This window comes from Carcharhinus amblyrhynchos, chromosome 10 (assembly GCF_965287045.1).
Source record: "Carcharhinus amblyrhynchos chromosome 10, sCarAmb.v2.hapA, whole genome shotgun sequence".
In the NCBI taxonomy this organism is placed as follows: Eukaryota; Metazoa; Chordata; class Chondrichthyes; order Carcharhiniformes; family Carcharhinidae; genus Carcharhinus; species Carcharhinus amblyrhynchos.
In genome coordinates this window covers 2,647,234-2,669,819 of record NC_137333.1, presented here as the reverse complement: position 1 = coordinate 2,669,819, position 22,586 = coordinate 2,647,234, and the positions used below count along the sequence as shown (strand labels likewise).

Below are 22,586 nucleotides of genomic sequence, written 5' to 3'. Positions count from 1 at the left end.
GAGGAGCACAGAGATATCAGAGCGTTTTAGATTAGTAAGACACCTCAAGGCGTTTCACAGGAACATTATCCAGCAAGACTGCACACCAAGGAACATCAACATTACAACAGCGGCCAAAAACTTTGGTCAAAACGGTAGGTTTTCAGATCATCTTAGAGGAGGAGACAGCGGTGGGGAGATTTAAGGAGGGAATCCCAGAGCTTTGGGCGAGACAACTGAAGACACAGCTACCAGTGGTGGAGCGATGAATATCGGGGAGGCGCCAGTGGATAGGATTAGAGAAACGTAGAGATCTAAGGGGTTGTGGGGCTGGAGGTTACAGAGATAGGGAGAGGTGAGGGCACTGAATGTCTTGAGAATAAGGATGAGAGTTTTAAAATCAATACATTCCTTGACTGGGAGCTAACACAGGTCAATGAGCACTGGGTGATGGGCAAATGGGACTTGATGTAAAATAGGACACGGGCAACAAAGATTTGGATGACCTCAAGTTGGCAGAGGGCAGGAGGAGGGGACCAAACCTGGACATTCTCTCTTCCACCTTCTTCCATCAGGAAAGCGATGCAAAAGTCTGAGGTCACATACCAACTGACTCAAAACAACTTCTTCCCTGCTGCTATCAAACTTTTGAATGGACCTACCTCGCATTAAGTTGATCTTTCTCTACACCCTAGTTGTGACTGTAACACTACATCCTGCACTCTCTCCTTTCCTTCTCTATGAACGATATGTTTTGTTCTGTAGTGTGTAAGAAACAATACTTTTCACTGTATCCCAGTACATGTGACAATAATAAATCAAATCAAATCAAACAGCAGCATGTTGGAATAGTTAAATCTAGAGGGGAAGGGATAGCTGAGACTTACAGGGGGAAGAGACAGTCAACATGATGAAGGTAGAAGCAAGCGGTCTTGTTGAGAGGGGAAGTTTTGAAGCTCAACATGTGTGGAAGAGAATGGTCTTTCAGATCTCCAGGATATGTGGCCAGAAGCCCAACTTGGGTCAAAGTGGATACCTCAGCTGGGGTCAAATCTGAGGATTCACTCTTCCCTTTTTGGGCAATGTGGATCATCTGAGATTGGAACTTGGATAAGCAGCCTCACTGAAAGAGTCAAAGGGTTGAAGCAGACAGATAGAGTTAGTTGTAATCAGTGTAAATGAGGAACCAGATTCCCCGCCTGCAGATCATCGCCAAGAGGCAGCCTGGAGATGAGGAAGAGGAGATGGGAGCGATGGATCCTTGAGTGATTCCCAAGGTTGGAAAGGGAAGCCATGGATAGAGATGCTTTGACTGCTATCAGGTCACTGTGAGTGGAACCAACTCAGACAATCCCACTAAACTCAGACAGTGAGGAGGACCCTAGAAGAGGAAACACTGTGGGCCGTTTGAGGTTGCAGAGCCAGAAGCAGGTGGGGATCCAACCATCAAGCTCATTTTAAATGGGCAAAATGATAGCGTGACAGGAAGTGACGTAAATGAAGTAATAATCTGCATTCATTTACCAACTTTCACAACCTAGAACGTCCCCAGGAAATTCCAAGCCAATGAATTACACCGGACATGTAGTCAGTGAGAGGTTAAGGTGGTGACTGACCGGGTACTTTGTGCTGTCCACAATGCTCCAAACTGTATAACATTCTGACTATAGGAAGACCGGGTGCAATGCAGTCTGGCACATTCCAAATCCCAGGACTATGTGATGAGGGACACACTAAAGCTTGGGGCAGCCGTCACAGAGATGCAACGCTGACTAAGGTTACAGTGAACTGAGGGGAGAAGAACCCCCTTAAGCCGAACAATTCATAGAATCCCTACAGTGCAGAAGGAGGCCATTCGGCCCATTGAGTCTGCACTGACAACAATCCCACCCTGGTCCTATCCCCATAACCCCACATATTTACCCCCCTAATCCTCTAACTTACACATCCCAGGACACTAAAAGGCAATTTAGCGTGGCCAATGCACCTAACCAGCACATCTTTGGAGTATGGGAGGAAACCCATGCAGACATGGGGAGAATGTGCAGACTCCAGACATCGACTGAAGAGTACGCAAGACCAGCATTTCTGCAATGTGCTGCATGCCGGGAATCGAACCCAGGTCCCTGGCGCTGTGAGGCAGCAGCGCTAACCACTGTGCCCACCATGTACACAGTGAATATGCCACGTATCTTTGCACCATTTGTAAGGACAATTTTAAGATGTCTGTAACATTTCCTTAGCCATATTGAAGAGTTTTACTTTGCGTTTGTTATTTGAACATTATCGTACTTTGTGTAATGGTCATTTTAGGATGTTTGTAATGTTCCTGCAGATATTTTGTGACGGGAGTATATTTTTGCAAAACAAAAGACCAGGTGTAATGCCTGTTCTTGTCAGCTTGGATCTAGTGTCTCTCGTGTGGAGACGATGAATTGGATTCAATTTAAATTTCGTTTTTGGAGCAATCAGGAAGATAGACTCAGGGCTTGCCCTGTCCACTAACTCTGAGAAAGGAATAGCTAAAAATAAATAACTTACGTATCTGCTCCAGCATTCAGCCGAGGCCACAACCTAATGTCTGATCCGAGACACAGCACTGCCAGCAAGGTAGCAGTCCCTCGGGACAGCATCAAAATGACAGCTTAGGTTTAGTTCTCAAGTGGGATTTAAACCCATCACCTTCAGACCCAAACCAGCAAACAGGTTTAATTTCCCCACTTTGGTAACATTTCCAAGCTTTGCTACAGATTCAAGGTTAGATTACAAACAGAGGAGTAATCACAGCGCAGAGAGAAACTTTAAAGTTTATTTATTAGTCACAAGTAAGGCCGACATTAACACTGCAATGAAGTTACTGTGAAAACCCCACACTCTGGTGCCTGTTCGGGTACACTGAGGGAGGATTTAGCACAGCCAATGCACCCTAACCAGCATGTCTTTCAGACCGTGGGAGGAAACCGGAGCACCCAGAGGAAACCCACGCAGACACGGGGAGAACATGCAGACTCCACACAGACAGTGAGCCAAGCCGGGAATCGAACCTGGGTCCCTGGCGCTGTGAGGCGGCAGTGCTAAGAAACTTCAAGGGTTCCTTGACATTATCAAAAGCAACTGCAACGCTGAACTCAAGAAAGGGAAAGAAAGCAACATTTTTAAATCGAGTGCAGAGTTTGTGAGCCCAGCATTTCCGCAACGTGCTGCAGACAATTATACACAAGTATTGGGTTGGGCACAATAACAAAAGATCAGAAATTAGATACATTAAACTAAAAAGGGGTCGGAAGTAAGTGTTACCACGCAGGGAATGAGTCACGTACGCAATTATTTTCAATTTCCTCATGCAAAAAGGAAGGAACTAAATTCCTCAGAAAAATGAAAACAGTTACCAAATTTGGTTAAGATTGTGAGAGAGCTGAATGTTAAATGGTCATTGTTCAGTGGACCGATTCAACAAAGAAAGAGGAGGAAAGAGAGAAGCATCTGAACTTCAGGATGGATGAAGAAATCAAACGGAAATGAGTGAATGGAAGACAGACTCTTCATCCACGCAGTGAGTTAACGAACGCCCAACATCACCAGCTCCTTAAATGAAACGGCAAAGTAGAGATGGGCTGCTGACTCCCTGATTAACACAAGAAATAGAAGCAGGTGAGAGCAAATTGAGGTCTACAAGATGATAAAAGGTCTGGATAAAGTAGGCGTGGAGCGGATGCTTCCTCTTGTGGGGCATTCTAGGAAGAGAGGTCATAGTCTTAGGATAAGGGGCAGCAAATTTTTAAAACAGAGTAGAGGAGAAACTACTTCTCCCAAAGGGTTGTGAATCCGTGGAATTCACTACCCCAAATTGCAATGAATACTGGGACAGTGAGTAAATTTAAAGAGGGGTTAGACAGATCGTTAATTGGTAATGGGTCGAAGGGTTATGGGGGGAAGGCAGGAAAATGGGGATGAGAAGCGTATCAGCCATGATCGAATGGCAGAGTGGACTCGATGGGCCAAATGGCCTAATTCTGCTCCTACGTCTTATGAAATTATGAGGGGTGGGCCATTCGGCCCTTAAAACCTGTCCCACCATTCAATATTATCATGGCTGATCCATGTTGGCCTCAGCTCCTTTTCTGGACCGTTTCCCCACAGCCCTCTATTCCTCAATCGATCAAATATTTATCCACCTCCACTTCGAATCTTTCTAACGATCCAGCCTGCACCCCCTTTGGGGCACAGAATTCCAGAGATTCATCACCTTCTGCAAGAAGGAATTTCCACACGCCTCAGTTTTAAATGATCTTGTAGCTATGTTCCCTTGTTCACAACTCTCCCACTAGTGAAAACATCTCACCAGCTACCCTGTCAAGCCCCCTCAAGATCATATCTGTTTAAATAAGGTCACCCCTCACTCTTCTAAACTCCAAGGAACACAGGCCCAGACTATTTAGTCTCTCCTGAAAGGACAACCTCTCATCCCAGGAATTAGCCTAGTGAATCTCCTCTGGACTGCTTCCATTACAAGATCCCTTTTCTTAGGTTAGGGGACCAAAACTGTATGCAGTATTCCAGCTGAAGCCTCACCAATACCCTGTACAATTGCAGCAAAACCTCTCTATTTTTAATCTTCAACGCCTTTGCAATCAAGGCCAAAATGCCATTTGCCTTTTTACTACTAGTTTGAGCTTTTTGTAATTCATGCAGTAGAACAGCAAGATCTCTCTGTACTTCACTCACCTGCAGTCTCTCTCCATTTAGATAATAATCTGGAGAATAACAGGAAGGGCAACATGTTTGCATTTATACAGCACCTTGACCATTGTAAAACACCACAAGGTGCTTTACAGGAGAATTATCAAGCAACATTTGGCATTGAGCTACTTATGGGCAGCAGGGTGGCACAGTGATTAGCACAGTTGTCTCACAGTGCCAGGTGCTGCCTCACAGCCCCAGGTACCCTGCTTCATTTCCAGCCTTGGAAGACAGTATGGAGTTTGCACATTATCCCCATGTCTGCATGGGTTTCCTCCGGGTGCTCCAGTTTCCTCCCACACTCCAAATATGTGCAGGTTAGGTGGATTGCCTATGCTAAATTGTCCCTTAAAATTCAAAAGATATGTAGGATTAATGGGGTAAATATATGGGGTTATGAGGATAGGGCCTATGTAAAATGCTTTGTTCGAGAGTCAGTGCAGACTCGATGGGCCGAATGCATTGTAGGGATTGTATGGATTCTATTTACAGACAAGGAAATATTAGACAAGAGATGTCAGGAGCTGTCTAAATAAGGAGAGACAGAGAAGCAACTCTTGAGTCAAGGCCTAGACACCTGACGGCACGGCAGCTAACAGTAGGGTAATGGAAACTGGTGACGTGAAAGTGGGAGGAACTGTGGGAGTCTACAAATTTCAGAAGTTTCATGGAACCCCTACAGTGCAGGAGGAGGCCATTTGTCCCATCGAGTCTGCAGTCACAACAATTCCACCTAAACCCTATCCCCACAACACCACATATTTGCCCCACTGATCCCTCTAACCTACACATCCCAGGGCAATTAATACTGAGGAGCAATTTAGCAATGGCTAATTCACCTATCCCGCACACCTTTGGACTGTGGGAGGAAACCCACGCCGACATGGGGAGAACATACAAACTCCACACAGACAGTGACCCAAAGCGGGAATTGATCCCGGGTCCCTGGTGCTGTGAGACAGCAGTGCTCACCACTGTGCTGCCCCAGGAGAAGGTTACAGAGAGTTAGGGAAGGGACAGTAAGAAGTCTCACAACACCAGGTTAAAGTCCAACAGGTTTATTTGATAGCACAAGCCACTAGCTTTTGGAGGGCTGCCCCTTCATCAGGTAATTAGGAGTTCTGTTCACAAAGAGGGTATATAAAGACACAAACTCAATTTACAAAATAATGGTTGGAATGCGAGTCTTTACAGGTAGTCAAATCTTAAAAGGTACAGACAATGTGAGTGGACAGAGGGTGAAGCACGGGCCAAAGTGATGGGTATTGTCTCCAGCCAGGACAGTTAGTGAGATCCAATGCCGGCATTAGGGAAGGGAGGCAGGGAATGATGACCGGGACTTGGTCTGAGTTGGAAAAAGCAAAAATGAGAAACATGAATAAATACAACAGAAAACAGGGATCAGGATACCTGAAAAGACAGGGTTTGCTATTAAACAGCACTGGGAAAACTGGTGTAATTAGCATTTCGCCACAGGCAGCACCGGGAATCAAGGTGGGATTCAGGATAGGAGCATGATACAGCAATACTTTCCTTAAAAAAAACAATCACGGGGTCAGTAATTTTCCCACAATCTTCCCGAAGTGAATGAAAAAAAAGCTTCTCCTGTTCATTCATTAAGTAATGAATAATTCAAAGCCAGGCAACAAGGAAAGCACACAACTCTGGAATGGGCAGCTTTAATGGGGGAAACGCGAGGATTGAGATACTGATGTGTTAAACACGTAAATGCCAGAGACTCACACAGAAAGCCATTAAATAAATGAATTTGCGCCCCATTCTTATCGGAACCAGGAAACGGCAGCTCCAATGGAAATGCAGACAGCTGCCGAGACTTCCCGGTAAGATCCGGAGAACTGTAAAATGGCTGTGAGTGGTGTAACTCAAATCCAGGTATCTACACTATTCCGTACACAAGCAGCTTGCCAAAAGACCACTGAAGCTGAAATAAATAAAACCTCTGTCCCGAATTCATTCGTCTGAATGAAGCCATTATTTGAAGCAGGATAATGGAAGGTAAATAGGGCAAGGCCCAAAAAAGCAATTTGGAGTAAAAAAGATTCACATTCTGGAAGACTGCCCTCCTTTATGTGGCTGCCACTGGATTATAAACCCACCACAGTTCTTTACGGTTTAAGTAACCTTTCACAGCGCAAACAGATTTGTCCGGCTTAAGAAACCTTTATGAGGCCATACATCAGTTACACAAGACGCAGCAGTCTATACTTGCACATCTGCATCAGACGGGAGTACAGTTAGAAGTCTCACAACGCCAGGTTAAAGTCCAACCAGTTTTATTTGGTAGTGAGCGCCACTAGCTTTCGGGGTTTGGCCCTTTGTCAGGTGAGAGGGAGTTCTGATCACAAACAGGGCGTACAAAGGCACAACTCCCACTTACTTGACGAAGAGGCAATCCCCAAAAGCTAGTGGCGTTTACGACCAAATAAATCTGTTGGACTTCAACCTGGTGTTGTGAGACTTCTTACTGTGTTTACCCAACGCCGGCATCTCCACATCAGCTGGGAACGACAGACTGTCCTTCTACTGAAGAAATCTATCACTATCTCCCACCAAAATGTCAGCAGTTCAAGTTCCACTCCAGAGACCTGAGCCCTAAATCTAGGCTGACTCTCCTGGTGCTACACTGAGTGCGCTGCACTAATAAAGGTGTTTTGGATGCTGTAAGGTCGTCTACATCGCCCCCACCCCCCCCAAAGGGGCAGATGGACACCCTCCTTCTCCCCACGTTTAACATCTCATCTGACCCTGGGAGGTGGCCAACACAATCTTACCAGCCATTCACGCCATGCTTACCCTGCAGTGGAGAGTTTGGCAGCCAGCCAAATCTCTGTTAACTGCATCAGGGTGGGAAAATCCTGCCGGTGTGAACAGTGGTAAGATTCCAGCCAAAGCGTCTAAATCAATGTCAGGAAGCGTCAAGGAGAACATGGCCATGTTTAGATCAATGGGGACGAAGGTCGAGAGCTTTAAGTTTTTAGGTGTCCAAATCACCAACAACCTGTCCTGGTCCCCCCCCACCACAATGCCGACACTATGGTTAAGAAAGCCCACCAACGCCTTTACATTCTCAGAAGACTAAGAAATTTGGCATGTCAGCTACAACTCTCACCAACTTTTACAGATGCACCATAGAAAGCATTCTTTCTGGTTGTATCACAGCTTGGTATGGGCTCCTGCTCTGCCCAAAACTGCAATAAACTACAAAGGGTCGTTAATGTAGCCCAGTCCATCACGTAAACCAGCCTCTCATCCCTCGACTCCGTTTACACTTCCTGCTGCCTCAGAAAAGCAGCCGGCATAATTAAGGACCCCACACATCCCGGACATTCTGTCTTCCAACTTCTTCTATTGGGAAAAAGATACAAAAGTCTGAGGTCACGTACCAACCGACTCGAGAACAGCTTCTTCCCTGCTGCCGTCAGACTTTTGAATGGACCTACCTTGCATTAAGTTGATCTTTCTCTACACCCTAGCTATGACTGTAACACTACATTCTGCACTCTCTCGTTTCCTTCTCTATGAACGGTATGCTCTGTCTGTATAGCACAAAGAAACAATACCTTTCACTGTATGTTAATACATGTGAGAATAATAAATCAAATCAAAAATGAGGGCACACTGACTGTGGGACAGAGGCAGCGGAGGAGAAGAGGGTAGGCCAGCTACACAGACCCCTGAAACACAAGGACTGAAACATGTTCAGAGTATAAACAAGCGTAGTGCTCAGAGAGTGAGAGGGTCACGCAGAGGGATTAGCTTCCTGCCAACTAACCCTTCAGTCATCTTAAACAGGGCATGCACAACCCAGCCTCTGTTTAAATTATATTTGATTTATTATTGTCACATGTATTGGGAAACAGTGAATAGTATTGTTTCCTGCGTGCTATACAGACAAAGCATACTGTTCATAGAGAAGGAAAGGAGTGCAGAATATAGCGTTACTGTCATAGCTGGGGTGTAAAGAAAGATCAACTTAGTTAAAGGTCAGTCCACTCAAAACTCTGATGGCAGCAGTTTTATTCCCGTTTCTGATTTTTGAAAGAAAATCCTCCGATAGTTTGATCACTGGGTCATGACTAGATCACCCCGTGGGCTATGGTTAGACCCAGTCAACAAGAAGCCAAAAATCACATTGAGAGAGAACAAAATATTTCAAGTGACCACAGTTTGTCTTCCTTCACAAGGCGAACAATCTACAGGATCTGGAAAATGTTCAGTCGGAGTCCACAAGATCGATTACTTCAAGCACCTTTTTAATTATAGAGAAATGTAGACCTTAAGGAGATCAATTGAGTTATTTAAAGACTGCAATGATTCGACTGTGGCTGTCGATAACTACTTGCATCACACGACATTCATGCAAGTTTCTGAAGAGAACTAGATAACATATCAGTCGGTGCTTCTTTTCACAGAACATAACGGAGACACGGTGACACAGTGGTTAGCACTTCTGCTTCACAGCACCAGGGACCGGGATCCGATTCCCGGCTTGCGTCGCTGTTTGTGTGGAGTTTGCACATTCTCCCCGTGTCTGCAAGGGTTTCCTCCAGATGCTCCAGTTTCCTTCCACGGTCCAAAGATGTGCGGGTTAGATGGATTTACCATGCTAAATTGCCCTTTAGTATCCAAAAATGTGTAGGATTGGCCATGTTGAATGTGCAGGGTTACAGGATTAGGGCAGCGAATTGGGTTTAGGCAGTTGACTCGATGGACCGAATGGCCTTTTCTACACTACAAGGGTTCTATGATCATCTCCTGGTACAAGGCTGGTGTAGTGACTGTAGATTCATCACAGGAGACTCTAAATCAAGTTCCTCAATTGCACAGCGTTGGTATCCATCTTACAAAATATATACCGAGGAACGGAAGAAGGGGTGATAATGATTAACAGAGATAGTAACACAAGAGAGCTTATAATTATCAGGAAATGGTGAACTGCTTCAGGCTCTTTCCTTTAATAAAGAGAAGTTTGAGAAGTGAACTGATAAGAGATCTTTACAGTCATGAATGGTTTTAAGAGGGGAAGATTTTCACAGCAATGTCATTGCAATGCTAATGTCAACCTACTTGTGACCAATAAACAAACCAACATGCAGAAAAAATGTTTCCACTTGTGAAGGAGATCAGAACTAATATCCAAAAATCTACAACAGTTATAAAAAGAGAAGAATATCAATAATCCCAGTGAAAAGTTCAGGAGAAACTTATTTTACCCAGGGAGTGGTGAGAAAGTGGAACTCGCTAACACACAATTGTATAAGACATAGGGGATGTTTAATAAACACACGAGGGAGAAAGGAATAATTCATCTCACCTTATCAGTGGAATTTTCTGTTCCTCTCTCCCTTGTGTACTTAACTTTAAGGCTCTTTGAACAACTGGTGTTCTTTCCCCCCACCAAAAATTGTTTCCAACTCTTAACTGGAGAGTCAACGCTCAGGAAAAGTAAATAGAAAGTTTTGGAATTGGCTTTTTTTTGTAAAAGGAAGCTAAGTGGTTAGCACTGCTGCCTCACAGTGCCAAGGACCTGAGTTCGATTCCTGGTTTGGGTCACTGTCTGTGCGGAGTTTGCACATTCTCCCAGCGTCTGCGTGGGTTTCCTCTGGTTTCCTCCCACAGTCCGACAGACGTGGTTAGGTGGATTGGCCGTGTTAAATTCTCCCTCAGTATACCCAAACAGGCGCCGGAGTGTGGGACTGGGGGATTTTCACAGTAATTTCATTGCCACGTTAATGTAAACCTACTTGTGACACTGATAAATAAATAAACTTTAACTTAAGGGCTACAGATCAGAAACTGAGATGGAACGGAATTTGTACAATGCAAATTTAAGAATCAATCCAACAAAAAAAAAGGGGGGGGATGGCGGGAGAGGGGGGCGGGCAGGAGAAGAGATGGCAGTCAACTAAATCAAAAGGTTGTAAAAGCGTTGACTTAAAATTTTGGGTGTTCAAATTTTTGGTTGCCGTCATCATCGAGAGGGGGAGAGTGCGCATGAGAGAGAGGGAGGCAGCCAACACTTCAGTGGGTTTGTTAGTTATTATTGGTGCTTGTTTCCGGTATATCATGCCAGAAATGGGAAACTTAAAAGAAATGCAATTGATTTGAGAAGTCTTTGCAACGTGGAATACATGTCTCAGTGGAATCCACAGTTTACATGCCGCTTAACCACGTATATGTCTCATTTCTAACTGCTATTTAAAGCTAAGCTCCTGCACACTCTGAGTATGTATCTCATTACAACAAAAACCACTCATCCCGGACATTCTCTCTTCCACCTTTTTCCGCCAGGGAAAAGATACAAAAGTCTGAGGTCATGCACCAAACCAACGAAGAACAGTTTCTTTCCTGCTGCTGTCAGACTTTTGAATGGGCCTACCTTATGTTAAGTTGACCTTTCTCTATACCTCAACTGTGACTGTAAACATTTCATTTTGCACCCTCTCCTTTGCTTCTCTATGAACGGTATGTTTTGTCTTTATTGTGCGCTAGAAACAATACTTTTCACTCGATACTAATACATGTGACAATGATAAATCAAATCACATGAAAAAAAACTGTACAGTGCGATCCGAATAAGAGTCCAGCCCCAGTTCGCCACGCCAGCTGCGGTTCAGTTGCTTGCCTCTGAGTCAGAAGTCTCTGGGTTCAAGTCCCACTCCGTGACATGAGGTCAAAAATCAAGGCTGAACTTCAGCGCAGTACTGAGGGAGGGCGACGCTGCCAGAGGTGGTGTTGTTCCGATGAGCCAAGGCCGTGTTGCCTTGGGGGAAAGAGATGCCATAACACTGTTTTGAAGAGGTGCCCAGGCCAATATCTAGCACTCAAGCACAGAAAGAACAAATGATCTAATCAATGACCGTTCATGGAGCTTCTGCATATACATTGGCTACATTACACCATCAGCTACACTTCAAGAAGGACTCTGCTTGCTACAAAACACGTGGGGGTGTCCTGTGGTGCTGAAAGGTGCTACATAAATGCAAATCTTTTAAGTTACCAGTGTGACAGCAACAGGGCAGCGCAGAAAGCTTCTTCCGTCAGGTAAAAGATACAAAAATCTGAGGACACGTTACAACCGACTCAAGAACGGCTTCTTCTCTGCTGCTGTCAGACTTTTGAATGGATTTACCTTGCACTAAATTGCTCTCTCTCTACACCCTATGACTAACACTACATTCTGCATTCTCTCCTTTCCTTCTCTATGAATGGTATGCTTTATCTGTACAGCGCTCACGAAACAACGCTTTTCACTGTATACTAATACACGCAACAATAATAAATCTAATCAAAAAATCAGAAACAAATGAAACAACTGCACAGAAAACCTAACTCATAGTAAAAATTACCTGATGCTCCTTGTGCTGAATTAATGGAATATTTTTCCTTCTACTGAAGGGTCAGCCACGAAAATGTGACCAGCAGCTACACTAATACTGGTTAAGTGCTACATGCAGTAAACGTAACAATCCCATCACATTACAGCAGATCAAAAACATCACTTTACAAAACCCTGCCTTGTCCTTGTTTGTTCAACTGCAGCATTGGGTAATTCCAGACGTAACACTGCACCAATAAAGCAGCTTCGTGGGAATTTACAGAAACTTTGCAAAAACGTTCACTTTGATTTCCTCAGAAAAATGTTCTTTTTTTTCAATCAAAATAGGAGCAATGTTGTACTAAACGCTAACTTCACAGTCACTGTGTTTCCCACATTCTGACAGTCACCACACTTCAAAAGTACTCCACTCACTGTGAAGCCCTGATGTTGTTGCAGGTGCTACAGAAATGCAAGTCTTTGATTTGCATTTGCAAGGTTTACTTTAGCACACAGAGGGAATAAGTTTAAGTTTATTTATTGTCAGAAGTAGACTTACATTAACACTGCAATGAAGTTACTGTGAAAATCCCCAGTTGCCACACTCTGCCGCCTGTTCGATTTGATTTGACTTATTGTCACATGTATTAGTATATATTGAAAAGTATTGTTTCCTGCACACTATACAGACAAAGCATACTGTTCATAGAGAAGGAAAGGAGAGAGTGCAGATGTTACAGTCATAGCTGGAGTGCAGAGAAAGATCAACTTAATGTAAGGTTAGCCCATTCAATATTCGGATACACTGAGGGAGAATTTAGCACGGCCTAACCAGCATGCCTTTCAGACTGTGGGAGGAAACCGGAACACCCACAGGAAACCCACACAGACACAGAGAGAACGTGCCAACAGACGGTGACCCAAGCCAGGAATTGAACCCGGGTCCCTGAAGCCGTGAGACAGCAGTGCTAATCACTGTATCACTGTGTCACCAAAATGCATCGAATCTAAAATTACATTGGAAATCCCTTCTGTGAAATTCAGAAACTTGTTTAAGGACAGGCAACAATCAAAGGTGAGGGCAGGTTGTAAGGTTATGATCCTATACGGAATATAATTCCAGCAGAGGTTACAAACAGTTTAAATCTTCCACTTTCATTGAGACAACGTACTCTCGTAAAGCTTCATTTTGAGAACTAAATCTGAAAATAGTTTATTTACAAACTCGGGTTATCTCAGTCCCGCCTTTCACAGTGCTTCCATTCAGCTCCAGCAGTGTCCGGTTAATCACTGCCTCATCTCCTCAGCTGCCTGGAACACAGCAGATGATTCACATTTCACTCAGCAATCTCTAAAACTGGGCTTTGTTCTCAGCAACGACTGAGGTAGGAGGCAGCAAACCGAGCGTGTGGGTGATTCACCACACTGAGAATCACCAAAACAAAGGTCTAACCAACACCCTGGAAGTCGAAATGCTCGTTCATCAAGAGTGAATTTAGTGCATTCAAAATCAGCACGCTCGTATTTTTTTTTAAATCCTTACCTTTGAATCGCTTCAATACAAGGTGAAGGATTTCCCCCTATTCCTTAAAGGGCCGTATGGTGGCACCGTGGTTAGCACTGCTGCCTCACAGCACCAGGGACTCGAGTTCAATTCCAGCCTCGACTCACTGTCTGTGTGGCGTTTGCACATTCTCCCCGTGTCTGCGTGGGTTTCCTCCCGGTGCTCCAGTTTCCTCCCACAGTCCAAAGATATGCAAGTTAGGCTGACTGGCCATGCTAAATTGACCCTAGTGTTAGGGGATTAGCAGAGTAAGCGTGTGGGGTCAGGGAATAGGGTCCGAGTGGGACGGTGGTCGGTGCGGCCCTGATTGGCCGAATGGCCTCTTTCTGCCCTGCAGAGATTCTATGATTCTTCCCAGTTACATAAGAACAAACCAAATAAACCCGTTGGACTTTAACCTGGCCTTGTGAGACTACTTACAGAGCTACCCAGTCCAACGCCAGTGACTCCACATATAAGAACTAGGAGCAGGAGTAGGCCATATGGTTTCTCTAGCCTGCTCTACCATTGAATAAGATCGTGGCCGATCTTCTCATGAACTCAGCTCCACTTACCCGTCTGCTCTCCATGATAACCCTCAATTCCTTTACTGTTCAAAACTCTATCTTGGTCTTAAAAAAAATTCAATGAGGTCACCTCAACTGCTTCACTGGGCAGGGAATTCCATAGATAATACACGTACCATTCCAAACCTCATCCTTCTTTACAGCCTACACAAAAAACTCTTTCCATCCTCAATCCTCTCACAGCTACACAAATATGCGAAGCTTCTATACTAGGAGGATTAAATATTAGCCCAATATCTTCTTAAATTTCTACAATCCAGCTTTTGAGGATTTTCCCAAAAAAAAGGAAACTGGTTAAAAAGTTATTAACTAGCAACTGAGAAGGTTAAGCAACCTCACCACCGGGTTAGAGATAATCCACCAGGGAATAATAGTACTACCCCAGCGAGTGGCAGTGATGTTTCAATTCTGAACAAATTAAGTTGGCAGCATGCACTGGGACAAGCGGCTGACAAAGGAATCGCAAGCTGCTTCACTTCAAAAGCAACTTGCTGTAGACTCCAGAGAATTTATTCCGAAATACACAAAATATCTTACACTGATCCAGCCAAGGTCCCCAGCATCCCTGCCTGCCAACTCTCTCTCTGAGTAGGAGGGAATGTGTAAAGAGCCTCTGCAGCAGCTGACCAGGGATTTCAATTTTATGCAGATTTGGGATTCATTCTGCCCACAGTCCCCTACACACAGATAGACAGACACCGTGGGGCGGTGTCACAGCGGGTCAGCACTGCTGCCTCACAGCGCCAGGGACCGGGGTTCGATTCCCAGCTTGGGTCACTTTCTGTGCAGAGTCGGCACATTCTCCCCGTGTCTGTGTGGGTTTCCTCCCCCTTTCTGAAAGACGTGCTGGTTAGGTGCATTGACAGAACTGTGGCGACTAGGGGATTTTCACAGTAACTTCACTGCTGTGTTAATGTAAGTCAATACTTGTGACTAATGATAAATTAACTTTAACCTGTTAAAAACACACACAGTGAGACACAGCAGATCTCCACCCTGGGAGGGGGACCTTCGAAGCAAGTTTTAGAGAGCAGGAGTGTGAACACAGCAAGTGCACTGGAACTGAAGCGCTGTATCTTTGGGATATGATTCCAGAACAAGTGTTTCTGCTTCGTTTTGTTTTGAAGTTAACAAACTTGCAAGCCTTTGTGCAACTTACATCCAGGTTTTTGGCAGTGGAAGCGGCAGCAGTCTCAGTGTGTGGCATCTCACCAATATCTGCTTCAGACTCGCTCAGGGCACTTCTGCATTTGTGTGTGGACTCCACCGTCGCCAGTTCCTTCTTAAAGAGTCGGTTCACTCTGCCTTGCATTTTCTCCAGCGGGGGCACAAGAACTCCAGGAGGAGGGGGCACTTTGGCCAAAATAAAAAAGAGTTTGGCAAAGAAAATAAAAAAGTTTTTCTTTCACCAAGAAAAAGTTAAACTGTTTTCCAAGCGCCTGCTCCGCAGCATGGTAAGTTGAACAGAAAAATCACACACACAGAGTCCAGCAAAGACAACACTTCACTACAGCCGGAGTTACTGGACTGTTTGGTTACATCTCACTAAGCAAGGGAGAAAAAAAGTTTCCAGGAACTTTCCTCTCCGCCCTGCGACCAGGGAATGCGTGAGTTACTGACAAAAGGATCTGCCCAAAGTTGTCCCCCATTGGAGCAGCAACAGTGCACACGCCCTCTCACAGAATCACTCAGCAAAGATACACAGCAACTTAAAGAGCAGCATCAAGGCAAGCATTACACTCCACACAGCCCCTCCGTCACTCCCCCCTTCCCTAATCCACTTAACCCCCACTACCCAAACACTGAAACTTCACCCTGAACATGTCCCCTCTGCAATTAACTGAATGCATCAAAACCTATTTTGTCTTTAAACTTGTGTTAAAACTTCAACTGCAGTTTGTAATCGGGATAATTTATAATCCTCCAGCACTGCCTCCGAAGTTCGAGACCGTCCTCTTAGCGACTGCTGCATCCAACCCAGATTTACCAAAAAAAACCAGATAAAAGCAACATACTGCTGGAATCTGAAACAAAAAGAGAATGCTGGAAACTTTCAACATATCCTGACCCTTCATCATCCTGATTTGAAACGTTGGATCTGTTCTCTCTCTACACAGATACTGTCGGACCTGCTGAGATTTTCCAGCATTTTCTTTTAAAATCAGGGGTATTAGCCTTCCCCTTTGAAAGCTGGTGTGTCTGTGGGTTAACTGACGATTGCACGGCTGAGATTGATAGGGTTTTCAGTTGGATAACGTTATTAAGAGTTACTGGGTGGCACAGTGGTTAGCACTGCTGCCTTGCAACCCCAGGGATCTGGGTTCAATTCCCAGCTTGAGCCACTATGTGGAGTTTGCACATTGTCCCCGTGTCTGCACGGGTTTTCTCCAGGTTCTCCGGTTTCCTCCCACAGTCTGAAAGACGTGCTGGTTAGGGTGCACTGGCCGTGCTAAATTCTCCCTCAGGGCGGCACGGTAGCACTGTGGGTTAGCACTGCTGCTTCACAGCTCCAGGGACCTGGGTTCGATTCCTGGCTCGGGTCACTGTCTGTGTGGAGTTTGCACATTCTCCTTGTGTCTGCGTGGGTTTCCTCCGGGTGCCCCGGTTTCCTCCCACAGTCCAAAGATGTGCGGGTTAGGTTGATTGGCCGTGCTAAGAAATTGCCCCTTAGTGTCCAGGGATGCGTAGGTCAGAGGGATTAGTGGGTATAATGTGTAGGGATATGGGGGTAGGGCCTGGGTGGGATTGTGTTCAGTGCAGACTCGATGGGCCGAAGGGCCTCTTTCTGCACTGTAGGGTTCTATGATTCTATGTACCCGAGCAGGCACCAGAGCGTGGTGACTAGGGGATTTTCACAGTAACTTCATTGCAATGTTAATGTAAGCCTACTTGTGACTAATAATAAAACAAAAACAAAGGCATCAAGTCAATGAGGTTAAGATACAGGTCAACAGAGGATGTAACTATACACAAGAGCTGAGGTTTGATCTGCCCCCAGTTTTGCAGAGGATGTACCTGGCCACATTGCCACAGAACATCCCTAAGTGGCTGGAGCGTGCTGTACCACCTGTCCTTCACGGAGAAGTTTTGAGCACAAGTCCATCAGGCAGTAACATCCGAGAGATCCTGTAGGAAAAGGAGATGGTGGATTCTGTTGGATGGCTCCCTGAGGAGTCAGAGTCATTTGGGAGAACACCTCAGCACCTTTCATACAAGCACCGAGACTCAGCTTGGCTGGTGCTGAGATTGGCCCTCCCTATCAGATCCTTCATGCCTGCCAGGAGTCTCACCCCACCTGCATGCTGCCCTCGAAGTAACTGGGATGGGAAAGAGACCCTTGTCCACCTCCTTTTGGATTGTGCCTTTGTACAGGTGGTCTGGCGAGAGCTGAGGTGTTTTTTGTTGGTTCATCCCGAGCAGTTCTGTGACGCAGGACTCTGTGCTCCAGGAGCTGTTCCAAGGGATGTACTCCAAGATAAACATCAGCCATTGCTGAAGGATCATCAACTCGGTGATAGACGCTCTTTGATCTGCACGAGACTTGGTGGTCTTCCACAGTGGAGTGTTGCAGACTGGCACATTTCAAAGCCCAGTACAATGTGCTGAGGGACGTACTAAAGCCTGGGGTAGCCACCACAGAGCATAGAACATAGAAAACTACAGCACAAACAGGCCCTACGGCCCACAAGTTGCGCCGATCATATCCCTACCTACCAGGCCTATCTATAATCCTCAATCCCATTAGATCCCATATACCCATCCACAAGTCTCTTAAAAGACCCCAGCGAGTTCGCCTCTACCACCACCGACGGCAGCCGATTCCACTCGTCCACCACCCTCTGAGTGAAAAACTTACCCCTAACATCTCCTCTGTACCTGCTCCCCAGCACCTTAAACCTGTGCCCTCTCGTAGCAACCACTTCAGCCCTGGGAAATAGCCCCTGAGAATCCACCCTATCTATACCGCTCAACATTTTATAAACCCCCATCAGGTCACCTCTCATCCTTCGTCTGTCCAGGGAGAAAAGACCGAGCTCCCTCAACCTATCCTCATAAGGCATGCCTCCCAATCCAGGCAACATCCTTGTAAATCTCCTCGGCACCCTCTCAATAGCTTCCACATCTTCCACGCGATGGGGAAGGTCTCTGTGTAAGATCTTTCAGCCACAGTGAACTGAGGGGAGCAGAACCTTCTCAAGCTGAATGACTCACTGATTGTGCGAGGTGAGTATGGCATGTATCCCAGTTAGACTGATGGACCCCAGAGTGCAACTTGTTCTATGTAGACACTCTTTGCACCATTTGCAAGGACCATTTTAAAATGTCAGTAATGTTTCCTTGACCATATTGAAGCATCTCAGAGTGTTACTTTGTATATTATCATTATCATACTTTGTGCGATAGCCATTTTGATTTGGTGAGAGTCACAGCTGACATGTCAAATTTCCTTAGTCTTCTGAGAAAATAGAAGTGTTGGTGGGCTTTCTTAACGATAGTGTTGGCATGGTGGGGGGGGACCAGGATAGGCTATTGGTGATCTGGACACCTAAAAACTTGAAGCTCTCGACCCTTTCTGCTTTGTCCCCGTTGATGTAGACAGGGGCATGTTCTCCTTTACGCTCCCTGAAGTCGATGACAATCTCCTTCATTTTGTTGACATTGAGGGAGAGATTATTGTTGCTGCACCAGTTCATCAGATTCTCTATCTCATTCCTGTACTCTGTCTTGTCACTGTTTGAGGTCTTGTTTGAGATTTTGGAATGTTTGTAATGTTCTTGTGGATATTTTATGAATAAAGTAGATTTTGCAACAAAAAACTAACTACACAGGGGAGTAAATTTGATTTCTGATGGGTCAGCGCCACATTGTCACAGGACTGGTTGGCCCAGGTTTGGGAGGCTGGTACGCTAAGAGAATAAAAGAGTGGGTGCGGTGTCAAAGGATCGACAGCTCACATCTCAACAGGTAACCTCTAAGCTCGATAGGGCACTTGTCAATAAAGGTTGACACAAGCCAAACAAGATGTTGGGAGCAGGGATTGGAAGCTTGGTCGGAGAGGATCTTAAAGAAACAAAAGCAGTTTACGGAGGGAATTCGAGAGTTTGAGATAGAAATGGTTGAAGGCACCATTGCCAATCGACAGGGATATTGGCAGAATGCAGAGTTCTGGAAGGGTTACAAGTCTAGAGGAGATTACAGAGATAGGGAGGATGTGCGAGGGCTTGGGAGGGATTTGAGAAGAAGGACTGAGGATTTTAACAAGCAGCTGTTATTAGGCACAGAGTGAGGAGTCAAGAGGGAACTGCTGTGAGTTCGAATATGGGTGGAGTTCCTGATGAGCTCATATTTGTGGAGGATGATGAATCTATGGGCAGGGGGCCGGAGTGGGGGGTGCTCCAGGACAGCTTTGGAATAATTATGTATGGACACGACAAGGGGTTGGCACGGTGGCACAGTGGTTAGCACTGCTGCTTCACAGTGCCAGGGACCCGAGTTCACTTCCCAGCTTGGGTCACTGTATAGAGTCTGCACCTTCTCCCCATGTCTGTGTGGGTCTCCTCTGGGCGTTCTGGTTTTCTCCCTCAGTCCGAAAGATATGCATCGGCCGTGCTAAATTCTCCCTCAGTGTACCTGACCAGGCGCCCGAGTGTGGCAACTAGGGGATTTTCACAGTAACTTCATTGCAGTGTTAATTTAAGCCTACTTCTGACACTAATAAATAATAAGAATTGCGGAGCTGAGGCAGATGCAGGGGATAATTTTTTATTCATTCAAAGGGATGTGGTCTTCTCTGGATAGGCCTAACTGCCTTGGAGAAGGTGGTGGTGAGCTGTACACAGACAGTGACCCAAGCTGGGAATCAAAGCCGGGTCCCTGGCACTGTGTGGCAGCAGTGCTAACCATTGTGCCACCGTGCCACCACGGGTACATGGCGCCAGGGCTAAAGACATCACTGGGGAGAGGAAGACAGAGAATCCAAACGTCACAGCCCGTATTGGAACCAATGGGATAGCTCGATAACTGTAAACAATGTTGAGGCCATGATGGAAAGTGCAGAAGAGGCTCCATTTCAGAGTCATTCATGACACAGACGGAGGCCATTTGGCCCACTGAGTTCATGCCAGCTCCTGCAGAGCAATCCAGCCAGTCCCATTCCCCTCACTCTATCCCTGCAAATTTATTTTCCTCAAACATTCATCCAATTTCCTTCTGAAATCAGTGGTCATCTCTGCTTCCACCACCAACGTGGGCAATGGGGTTTAGGATCATTACCAGTTGCTGCGTCAAAAATTCCTTCCTCACATCACATCATAGGGTAACATTTGTGAAGCTGAGTCCTTGAGCCATCAACCAATGGGAAAAGCGTTTCCTTGTCCAAACCTGTCACCATCTTGTACACCTCTAACAAATCTCCCCTCAATCTCCTCAGCTCCAAGGAGAACGGCCCCTGTCTTTCCAACCTAACCCTGTGGCTAAGACTCTCTATCCCTGGAACAGATTGAAGGGATTTTCAAGGGTCTGAGAGATCATGATCAGTCCAAAGCTGATCCGTTTATCTGATTGGTGAACAGAATGGTAACGGGAAGGCGTACATTTAAGGACACAGTAAAAAAAGAGGGAAGTTTGGAGAATGGACAAACCCCCGTCAGAAACATTGGAAAAGACAGAATCCAGAGCGACTTCCTTCAGTTTTTTCACACAGAGGGTGATGAGTGTCTGGAACGAGCTGCCAGGGGTAGTAGTGGAGGCGGGTGCAATTTTGTCTTTTAAAAAGCATTCAGACAGTTACATGGGTACGATGGCTATAGAGGGATATGGGCCAAACACAGGCAATTGGGACTAGTTTATTGCTAAAAACTGGGAGGCATGGACAAGTCGGGCCGAAGGGCCTGTTCCCATGCTGTAAACCTCTATGACTCTATTGTAAAACTCAATGGGTTATAAGGGCGAGGCAACAGCTGTTATTTACCTGGACTTCAGAAGAGCATCAGATGCTGTTGACACACAACACAATGATTCACAAGATGCTCACAGGATAGACAGCAACAATCAGACTGTCGTTAAGGTGCTTGGCTGAAAGTCAACAAAGGGCAGCGTTACCCAGAGAGAATGTGTGTGTGTGAGTGTGTGTGTGTATGTGTGAATGTGTGTGTATGTGTGTGTGAGTGTTGAGTGTATCTGAATGAGTGTGTGTGAGTGTGTGTGTGTGTATGTGAGTGTGTATGTGAGTGTGTATGTGTGAATGTGTGTGTATGTGTGTGTGAGTGTTGAGTGTATCTGAATGAGTGTGTGTGAGTGTGTGTGTGTGTATGTGAGTGTGTATGTGTGAATGTGTGTGTATGTGTGTGTGAGTGTTGAGTGTATCTGAATGAGTGTGTGTGAGTGTGTGCAACTGAGTGAGAGTGTGTGTGAGTGAGTGTGAATGTGTGTGTGAGGGTGTGTGAGTATGTGTGTGTGTGAGTGAGTGAATGAGTGTGTGTGTGTGTATGAGTGCGAGTGCTTGTGAGTGTATGTGCGTGAGTGAGTGTGTGTGTGAGGATGTGAGAGTGTGAATGAGTATGAGTATGTGAGTGCATGTGAATGTGTGTGTGTGTGTGAGTGTGTGTGTGAGTGAGTGTGTGTGAATGTGAGTGTGTGAGTGAGTGAGTGTGTGTGTGTGTGTGTGTGTGTGAGTGTGTGAGTGTGTGTGTGAGTGTGAGTGAGTGAGTGAGTGAGTGAGTGAGTGTGTGTGAGTGTGTGTGTGTGTGAGTGTGAGTGAGTGTGTGTGAGTGTGTGAGTGTGTGTGTGTGTGAGTTGTGTGTGTGTGTGTGTGTGGAAACCAGTTGTCAGGAATCTCACAGGGAACTCAGCTGATATTTTATAATAAAACAGTGTGTTGAAACGATGGAGAGACATTCAGGTGCGTAGCTAGCACAGAATTGGGTGGAGGCCTCAATGTGGTAAATAAAGATGTTCAATCACAGTGACCAGAAATGGCTTCACTTCTGACCCATCTCTAGATATCCCTAAGGATCCAATTCCCCCTCCACCCCCCCACCCAACCCCACTTCTCCCCATCCTTCTCATCGACACATTAACCCTGATAGAATAACACAGACGAGGCACCTTCCACAGGAACAGTGATGATACTCACTTTACCATTCCACCACTCAACATCTCTTGTGTCCTTAACTTCCAGCCTGACATGAGCTGTTGAGTTGTCATCTATCAGATGGAACATTAAATTGAGGCACTATCTGCCCCTCAGCTGGATGTAACAGATCTCTTGGCAATGTTACTTTGGAAAGGAGAAGGGTCTTATCTCCAGTGTTCTGACCAATATTTATGTTCCCAATGGTAGGGGGGTCTAGAACCAGGGGTCACTGTCTGAGGATTCGGGGTAGACCATTTAGGACGG

The 22,586-nt window shown here is 45.7% G+C and overlaps 1 protein-coding gene across 3 annotated transcripts in view; it reads right to left on the bottom strand.

Moving 5' to 3' along the window:
- Positions 1 to 22,586, bottom strand: part of LOC145349516 (dedicator of cytokinesis protein 9-like) — a 305,922-nt gene that overhangs the window by 215,696 nt on the left and 67,640 nt on the right. Inside the window, exon 1 of one of the 3 annotated variants that reach the window (XM_080198063.1) lies at positions 15,348 to 15,718. The exons of the other annotated variants lie outside the window; for them this stretch is intronic. Coding sequence (XP_080054189.1) covers positions 15,348 to 15,500 — 153 coding nt within the window. The 5' untranslated portion in view covers positions 15,501 to 15,718. Of the gene's footprint in view, positions 1 to 15,347; positions 15,719 to 22,586 lie in introns of those variants that run through there. 3 annotated transcript variants of the gene reach the window in all.